The following is a 9,707-nucleotide window of genomic DNA, read 5'->3' on the forward strand; positions in this document are numbered from 1 at the left end:
AATTTATTACTATTTAAAAAAATAGTTTTTATTTTTAGGAGGTAAAATTGAAAAAATAAAACGATAAAAATAGTAAGTGGAAGTAAACATTTAATTTAATTTAGATAAATAAAAAACTATGAGAGCTACTAATTTAAAAATTGTTTTCTAAAAATCAATACCCCCTATTGCCATTACCAATTTTTTTTACAAATCTATACTTCTCATACGTCGAGAGCTAGATTTTTTGTTTCAATTGCCCCGCGGTTAGATTGGCCCTACTCTCCCCTAGATAGTAAAAACTTTTCATAAAAAACCAAATCTAATGCCAATTTTTATTTTGCTTATACTCGCACAATAAGATCTTAAAATATGCCAGCGATTGCAACAATGAAGGCCCAGTTAAGAATAAAGAGGAAGGCCAACTGTTCTCTTAGAAGATGACAAAGTCATCGTAGCAAATTGGGTTCGTAGTATGGCTAGTGCAGGGTTCCCGGTGACAAACAAGGAATTGCTGGATTCTATTCAGCATACCTTGAATAAAGAAAAAGGAGTGACAGCATTCGCCAACAATCGACCGACGGAAAGATGGCTTCCAAAGTTTAAGAAGCGGCACAACCTGTCCCTCAGAACGGCGGAAATTTAATATCTCGGGAAGAGCCAGATAACTCCTCATGACCTTCAGCAATGGGCTAAGCATGTTGAAAAATATTTCAAGTTGGTCTTCATTTAATTTTTTGTTGTATCTTCGTTCCCGTTGCACTCTCACTTAGCTGCACCATTTTACTTTCGTATTGTGTTTATCGATTAAAACACATCGTGCATACACAAAAAGTTATGATATGTTTTAGTTTAAAACATATCATAACTTTTTTTATTCATTTTTAATTTGGTAGTATCCTAATATCCCTAATTTTTAGATAGAAACTTATAATTAGCATAGAAAGGTTCATCTTTATTAGACGAATTTAACCATACCTAGCTTATGAGGGTGCAAATGATGTCTTGAGGTAGTAAAATCCACTTTGAAAATATTCATTTGCCGTAACTTCCCCACGCGTCTGGCGGGGCAATACCCGCAAACCCCACGCCAATTTTCCCCTTTTTCCCAACCAATTACATTACAAAAACACAGCGGCAAAAACAAAAGGGAAAAGGTAACAGACGGAGGGAGGAATCGGGAGAAGATTGACTCACTGACTGCCTCGCTGGTCGACTGGTTACTCGACTTCCGCTGGTGAAGTTTGTCCGTCTTTTATACAGCAAAACAGAGAGTCGAATTTAAAGTCAAACGAGGTCAGGCGTGTTCAAAAATATAAGGTCGGCGGAAGAAGGCTGTCTTTACCATTAGAGTAATAAGCGTAGAAAGTCGGTCATTCGGGGCAACAAATTTAGGGTCAAAACAGGGCAATAAAAGCAACGCGTTAAATTTTACCATTTGAATTCTGATTTGGTCGGCGGATCGTTACACTATGTTAATTATAAGTTTCTATCTAAAAGTTATGGATATTAGGATACTTCCCAGGAAAGAGAAAAGCTTTGAAAAAAATTTGCGTCACACTTAGCTGAGGAGTTCGACGATGACGTGGATGAAAGATATCTCCAATACATGGAAATGTAAGTTAAAATTTTCATTTAAAGAAACATCGATCTAAGAAAATTTTAATAGGAATGGACATTTTCAATCGTTGCCTACACCAGGGCCATCTGAGGCAAATATCCCACACGCCAGTTTGCCCACAGATGATGCGGTTTCAGGGTATGATCATAACTCTTTAAATGTTTAATGCTTCATTTTTCTAGTTCACCCTTTTCATCTGCATTACAGTTCAAAAACAAAAAGGAAAAAGGCTAGAAAGACGACGGAAAAGGTCATTGTGGAGGGTTCACGGCGATCCTCGAGGATTCAAGCCAGACAGAAAGTCGGGAATGTTTCTGTCGAAGAATCACAAGAAACGTTGTTAACCGTCCTCTGTATGCTGTGTAAAAGCACAGGTACAGAGGATGATTGTAACCAATGTAGGATTTGCGATTCATGGATCCATAACGCCCGTTTTCGTAGGGATATCTTGGAAGAATAGGGCAAACCAAGCTTTTGTTGTCCTGCATGCATGAACACCTTTGTCGAGTAAGCAAAAACTTTTAAGTTTCTATCATTTTCCTTTATTTTTTAATATCTGTTTAACTTTGAAAAAACAGGGACATGGAAGATGAGATGGTGAGAAAACAATATTTTTGTTTGTACTTCATGCCACTCTTTTTCCTTTTGTAAAATTACACGATTTCTTCTATTTGAAAGGTTCAAGGTTAAGGTTCAACCAATGCGGATAAAGCATATATTTTCAAATACTTTTTATTAGTACAACCACACATGACTGCAACATTGTCTGTTGATGTTCGTCTCCCACAGTCCCAACATGGTCTCCACGGTATATACCGACCGTTCGGTAAGATTGCGTTCCTGTTTTCCCTCTCTGTAGTCCTATCTTCAAGTAGTGCCGCCAATGGCCGAAGGGGGGACTAAAACAAACGTCGATTCCTAGGACTGCAGTATGGTGGAAGTTTTTGAATTTTGAGTATGTTTATTTTTATTTAAAAATGAAAAGTAGAAAGAAAGGAAGAAGAGTATTTGATGTAGTGGAAAAGTTAAGAGCATACCAAAGCTACGATTATGTTAAGACGAATAAGCGCAGTGATCCCACTAGTGTTACTACCAAACATAGAAAACGAACTGAAATTTATGAAAGGGTAAGTTGTTATTTTACTGTTTCTATTCTTGTCAAAATTTCACTAATATTATTAATTATTATCTGAAAAAACCCAGCTTTTATCTAATGATCACTTCAAGGGGCACAATCATTGTGCCTATTCATTTCCCCAACAGTAAGCAATCAACAACCTACGGGAAAGCTTTTGGAGACGTGGCCCAAGCATTTCTTGATACTCATAAAACTTCCGAGAAATTTCTTTTTGAGACTTGCAATGCTGCAAATCAAGGTAATAACAGAATGTTTTAAGTCACTAAAAATATTGCAAGTTAAACCAAGTCCTTATAGGAGTTGATTTTATTTCTAAAGACCCTGACGGTACCAACAAACAAGCTGTTGCTGAAAATAATCAATATCCAAACAGTGCTTTTGAAATGGATTTTCTTAATAGTGGTATTGAAGAAGAGTTGATAAGTAAAATTGATTTAGTGTTCCCCGTGTTCAAATTAGTAAATTGTTGTTTTATTTTTTAGCACTCAACAACACAGTTCCGGCTTCCACTACAATGTCAATTATGGTTCCTGTTGCCCCAGCACAACCAGTATTTTCTTATGATACTTATCCGTCAATTCTGGCTTTCACTGCACTGCAAATTTCGTTTGCTAGTCCTCCGCCAGATTTGGATGCGATTTCGAAGGCCAAAGAGTTATCCAAAACTTTATCGCCGGTAACAGAAGTTATTCCATGCAGTCAACAAAGTAGTGCATCTAGGGGATTTTGCGAAGAAACATGTTGCTCGAATTCCCATTCCACCGCCTTCATGAGATTTATTACATGGACTTATATTAGTTTTATATTAATTTATTATAGCCGGAGGGGAAACAAATTCGTTTGTTCGTTGAAATACAGAAAGTTTTTCCATGTCTTTTTATTTGAATTTCATTTATTTGAATGTAAGGCTAGACCACATCAAAATATGCGCAATGTCGTACGGTTTTGGGGGGTTTTTGCAAATGTATCGCCATACATTTGAATTTCCCTCCATAAAAAATTTCCGCCAGATGCTGGTAGCTGATTTGTCGTTCGAATCAAATTCTTCAAACAAAAGTTTAGCATCATAGAATACTGTCGTTGTTTAATGGGCTTGTCCAGAAACTCTATTTGTTTGTAGAACCAAGAAGGAGTTGTCGGAGGAGTTGCCTGTGATCCACTTGGTGGCTGTTTGTTCGACACCTTTCTTTCTTTGGTGTACGTATCTTTGAATGATTGCCATGTATCCTTCACCTCAGCAGGGGCTGGGAATGCAACAATAAAAGGACCACGAGTAGTTTTAATCAACATTTTATATGCATTATTATAATGGTGCTTTTACTGCAATTAAATTGTGCTGCAATTGTTGCCCTGGCTTGTGCTTGAATTTGTCCGTTCTTGTAATCTTTCAATGTAGTATCATACAATACAGGAGTTTTTTTATAAGAATAAAATATTGCTGCAGAAATAGGACCTATTTCCTTTTTATGCTATTCCTACTTGCGAAATAGTCTCCAGCAGCCTGCAAGAATGCCAAAAGCATTCTCGATTACCCTTCGTGAGCGTGACAACCTATTAATTATTAACAAAATTCAGTCCTACATTTTCGAGAGAATCATAATAATTACCATACTTCACTTTAAACGTACCTATAATCTAAAATACGTTTCTCCCTAGATATCGTTCCTGTACACCGACCGGCAAATAGCTTCAGCAAATACGGCTTCAATGGAAATGCATCTTTACCCACAATGCAATGCGGCAGGATCGTATTTCAATACGGAAGTATGCATGACGGAGGGATTCCAAGAGTACCTTCAGCGAGTTTCTTGGAGATGGTAGATGTGTTGTACACATTTTTATCGCCTTCTCTGCCATAGGCTCCCAGGTCAATCATCGTAAATTTATACTGCGATCCGCATATGGCCATTAGAATAATGCTATGGAATTGCTTGTAGTTGAAGTAGTCTGACCCTGCATTTTGTGGGGCCTGCATAGCAATATGCTTGCCATCAATCGCTCCAATACAGTTGGGAAAATTCCAGACTTTTGAGAATTGTATGGTAATCTTTCTCCACATACTAGTGCCTGGAACTTTCAAATAGTAGGGTGCTAACACCTTGTAAATTGCAATTCCAGTGTCTACTACAACTTTGCAAGCTGTGTCGTGTCCCACGCAATAACCGGCAGCTATTGTCTTCAGATTATCACCTGTTGCATAGTAACGCAGTGTAATTGCTAATCGTTCCCCTGAGTTTAAATATAATGTTAATAATACGATAAATTCGTTAGTTTTGAAGTTATAGAGCATTACCAACTGATATCAGTTTCCTCATTCTTGTGATCTGCTTATTGACAAGATTACTAGTACTAATTTTGTCAGCAAGAGCGTTGAAAGCTGTAGGACTAATTCTAGTCCAGTTGTGAAACTGTTTTACATCCTGGAGAGCAGCAGGTTTTAATAAAGCATGATACCATAAATGGGTATCCCGGTTTTGTTGCGTATTTTGTAGACGAGTCCACCTACGACCTTCATGAATTTTGTAAATGAATAATGAAATCACTACAATTTGAAGTTGGAATATTATTTACCATGAAAGATTACCAAGAGGATGTTTCCTTCGATGTTCACGTTTCTTCATCATTTTTCTTATCTTCCACATAAGTGCTAACAGCAAAACAATTTCTGTGGTTTCAATAAGCTGGTCTTAACTAAAATCCATGGCTTAAAATTAAACAAAAGACACAGTTAAGCGAATCCTTGAGGAAGAACGAAATACTTTGAGATTTATTTCATCAACACTAGAAGCAGACAGATTTGAGTTGACACTAGTTTGTTTTGACAACAAAGTTCCCCTAGCGTGATGTGCAGGAACTACCAAAAGGTTGCCCCGTGTAAAGGTTTCTGGACTGTGTATTTGCCAATAGACAACTCTGATTAAGATGTTACAACCATGCACTTATATACCGAAGATTGAAGGTTAAGAAGGGAGGGGTTTACAATAACTTTTACTTTTATCATAAACAGTTAGCCTCAGGGAAAGTTGCATTCGTGACGACCTTCTTGCTGGATGGAGTTGCTGTTGCTGGGAGGAGTTGCTGCGGTCTATTACATTCCTTCCCCCCTTCGACAAGAAAAATTGGTCCTCCAATTTTTTCCTCTCTGTTATCCGATTTTCTTCTTCTACTTACTTCTTTCCGGCATGTGGCGTGACAATGGTTAGATAAAAACTTGTTTTTACCTGTCACCAGCTTGATCTATTTTCCTTCCTTTACCGTTTTCCTTGTTTGTTGGGCTATGTGTATATAGTTTGAGACACAAAATACAAGATATGTTCCCTTTACAGTTATTCATTGCCTTTAGGCTAGTAAGAGTGTTAATTAATAAATGATGGTATACTTTTCTTTTTACTGGAATGCTACGACAGATTTCCATCAAAAAAATTTTTTTCTTTGTCTGCTTTTTTCTCTTTTCTTCTTTTAGTTTTTTCTTGACGCTCTTTTACGTCGGTCCTTTGTTTTTATGTCTTCGTTCGTTTGGTGTTCGTTTGGTTTGTAGAAATGGAAGTTGACTCGTTTTAATTCTTGCTACGCCAACGTGGCAATTTTGATGACGTGTTGAAACTTATGGGAGCGCTGTTGTTTTCTTGACCGTTCCGTTTCTACGCTCGATTTCAACCCGAGGATAAGGAGTTGATAGTGCAGTTATTATTGTTTTCGCTACTCAACAACCCATTTGCTCTTCCCTCGGCTTATGATTTCGGCTTTCGACGAGTTTGGATCGGCGACTATTATTACGTGTTAGTTGGTTTTCCTTTCTTTTTGTTCTTTCTTCCTTTTGTTGGCAATTTTTTATCAATTTTTTGTCCTTATTTGTTTTTAGCCGATATCCTGACTAGGCGAGATATCTAGATCTTTATCCCTCAACATCTCGCTAGGCTCTTATGGTGGCTAGAGTCAGGCAACGATATTTTTTATCCGAGTTCTCGGTCTGCTGTGTTTCTACCTGAAGGTCTTCTGGAGGATTTTGAAGAGTTCCTCTAGGATAATGATGGGAATGCCGTTTGTTTTTGTAATGTCTTCATTGTAGTGTTTTGTCGTGTTGCGTAATAAACTTTTGTTTGCTCTTTAATTTTTTTTTCAATTTAATTAATTGGAGTTTTATTCGCTGTTAGAAGCTTTTCTCTTGCGGCTTCTTATATAGTCCCAATCTTTGAACACGTTTCTCCTTTGTCCGTCAAACGCGTAATCCCGCGAGGTGTTTCTGTTGACGTCAGCTATGTTTGTATTTGCTCCGTGTTCCAATAAAATATTTATTATGTTATCCTGACCATACATTGTGGCTAGGTGTAGGGCCGTATAGTTCCCTTGTCTAGTCGTCTGATTGATGTTGATGTGGATTTTTCTTTCACATGCTGCCCTAGCGAGACTATCATTTCCATGTTTGGCGGCATAATTTAGGACGGTGCTGCCGTCCTTTGCCATTTGTGCAACGTTGGAGCTTATCCACAAATAGTTAGCCACTTCTTCATGCCCGTAGGCGATGGCGACCATAAGTGGTGTTTCTCCAAGGCTATTATACGCTGCAATCTTGTATTTGTGATGTCGCAGTATCCTGATTAAGAGCTTGTTGTTTTCTGCTGCCATTCTATGTGCAATGGTCTGGCCATCCTCTTCTATGTCTGGGTCAGCTCCGTAGTCTAACAGTAAATCCTGTCAGAAAATGTCCAGTTTTCCCGCTTTTACGCTTGTATGAAGTAGTGTTTTGTTGTTAAATTTCTGGTTTAGAAAATCTGCCTTCGGGTGGTAATTCCATGCAGCGGGACCCAATTTCTTGATGATACATCTTCTTATTTCTTCCCTTGGAGCGTCTATCATTTCTAAGAAAATTTCTTGATCACGTAGTCGTGTGATGGCTTGTGTTTGTTGGCGAATGGCATCTGCTCTCGCTGCGGATAAAGTTGGGTGCGTTTTCATTGCACAGTTACTACATTTAGGTAGTGTTGTTTTTTGTGTAGCATTTGGATCGAATTTCAACTTTGGTGGATAAAAGCTATAATCTCCGAAAACTCCGTCTCGTTGTGTATCACTTTATGTTTCAATGTCACTTTCGATCACTATGTAGTTTACTTCTGGTTGCCTTTCATCATCGCCTGCTTCACTATGTTGCACTGCGTCTTCACTGTCCTGTTCCATCACTAATGTTTCTTCGTTGTTTTTCTTCACTACATAGAAAACTTCCATTTTTACTTAACACTTGATTGTTCGGTGGCTGCTCAAACACTAATGTTATAGCGGAGGCAATTCACTTAAAGTTATTTTTTTTATGTGTCATATTTTGAATTTTCAATACAGTTACTACTTTCCCCCTTTCACCCGTGTTCCTTAAAAATACAATTTTTTTTTTTATTATTAATTTTTTTTATTTGTTGTTTTTAGATTCAACTTAGGTTGAGCATCTGCAAAGGTCTTCCCATACCATTCTATAACCCACAACGTAAGTACACGTCTTGTGTTTTCCTGTGCATTTCCGAGCTTGATCCGATTCCCAGTTTTCTTCCATAATAGGGTAAATACTGCGTTGTTTCGGTGCGCTTGTCTGAGCTGGGCGGGATTGTGAGGGTCTTTCCATGGTAAGGGGTTAAGGAGCCGTCATCCTAGTGAATGGTTGTTCTATTATTTCTTCTGGTGGTTGAATGTTTTATTTTGCGATCATTGAAGTTAATTCGTGTGTTTCTTCCATATTGATTCCGTATCTTCTTAATCTTTTGGATTGGCGAATTTTTTCCATGATTCTTGTGAAAGGGTCGCAAATTATGAATATGCGTAGGCATACGATGAATCCAATGAATCCGATAATAGAAAGAGTAAGAATTTTCAATGTGTCGAACCATGAAAACATGGTACCTATCTGATTATCCTGTTTTTCTGACATCACTATGTCAGAAACTGATTTTGAATCCGAATCATGCATTAGGCCTACTAAATCGTTTAGGATATTCAATTGCTCCATTTCCATTGTTTCGTGCGCTGGATGGCTCTTCAAACTGTAATCGAAATCATTCAAGTGTAACTCTTCGAACTCCGTGATAAGGTCTAAGTTCGGCATGTGGATGTTTGCTTTTTGTTTTACCCATTCTCCGTCTGTTGAATTGTGTTCCCAGGTGTGATGGAATCCATTTAAGTTTACCAAATGAGTTTTACAAAAGCAATCAGAATATGGATGTATAGACCATCCATCTACTCTAATTGTGCAGTTTTTATCTTCATAGGTAAAGAATGGTTGAAATCCACATTTGGATTCTTTTGAGGAGATGAAAATCCGTTTTGTTTCACATTGTTGAAGTGTCTTCGCTTGTCCGAAGCCTTGCAGTCTCGTACAGATGGGTAACCCAAGCGCTGAAGCAGCAAAAATGCCGTTACTTTGAGCCAGAATCACGGCTTGAGTTCTCTTGATCGTCGAAAGTTGACAATATACATCGCGGATTTCTTTTGCAAGTTTGTTTTGGTGTTCCGTTTCTATACATATTTTATATTGCTCATGCATTTTTGAAATTTCGAGTTTGATCTTGTCATTGAATTCATCTATATTTTCGTGTAGACCACTTTCTGTTTCATCTTTTATTGGTAACTCCGATATTTGTTCTAGTGTTAAAGATGCTGCCTCTGGTATTTCTGGCTAAGCTGTTTGTTCAGTGTTATCAATAATTTCCATTATTGCATCTTCCGTAAGGGTGAGATCTTTCGTGACTGGAGGATCTTTTATTGTTTCAATTGTTGTGTGATGTGTTGTTAAATGGCTTATTAATTCAGTTGTTGTTGTTGCCTTAGTTGTCGTTGATGATATTGTAGTGGACGTGGTTTCAGTTTTAGTTGAGGGCAATGTAGGTTCAGTATTTGTAGTTGTAGTCCTAGTGGTTGTAGTTGTTGGCTTAGCAAATGTAGTTGTAGGCCTGATAGTTGTAGTTGTAGGCGGGGTAGTTGTAGTCG

The 9,707-nt window shown here is 37.8% G+C and overlaps 2 protein-coding genes across 2 annotated transcripts; one reads left to right on the forward strand and one right to left on the reverse strand.

Annotated features, from left to right (window-relative positions):
• Window positions 1-2,423: 2,423 nt before the first annotated feature.
• On the forward strand, window positions 2,424-4,425 carry LOC123469458. Its single transcript, XM_045168488.1, has 5 exons — window positions 2,424-2,727; window positions 2,804-2,976; window positions 3,036-3,161; window positions 3,221-3,599; window positions 4,395-4,425. Exons 1-5 carry the CDS (start codon window positions 2,651-2,653, stop codon window positions 4,423-4,425), a joined length of 786 nt encoding a protein of 261 aa, XP_045024423.1. The 5' UTR covers window positions 2,424-2,650.
• Window positions 4,287-5,608, reverse strand: LOC116921959 (protein ANTAGONIST OF LIKE HETEROCHROMATIN PROTEIN 1). The gene is made up of 3 exons (XM_045174260.1): window positions 5,310-5,608; window positions 5,032-5,247; window positions 4,287-4,967 (listed from the first exon to the last, which is right to left on the reverse strand). The coding sequence occupies exons 2-3, from the start codon at window positions 5,051-5,053 to the stop codon at window positions 4,492-4,494; spliced, it is 498 nt and encodes a 165-aa protein (XP_045030195.1). The 5' UTR covers window positions 5,054-5,247; window positions 5,310-5,608; the 3' UTR covers window positions 4,287-4,491.
• Between the last annotated feature and the right edge of the window lie 4,099 nt (window positions 5,609-9,707).

The sequence above is a fragment of the Daphnia magna genome, linkage group LG1 (genome assembly GCF_020631705.1).
Source record: "Daphnia magna isolate NIES linkage group LG1, ASM2063170v1.1, whole genome shotgun sequence".
Classification (NCBI taxonomy): domain Eukaryota; kingdom Metazoa; phylum Arthropoda; class Branchiopoda; order Diplostraca; family Daphniidae; genus Daphnia; species Daphnia magna.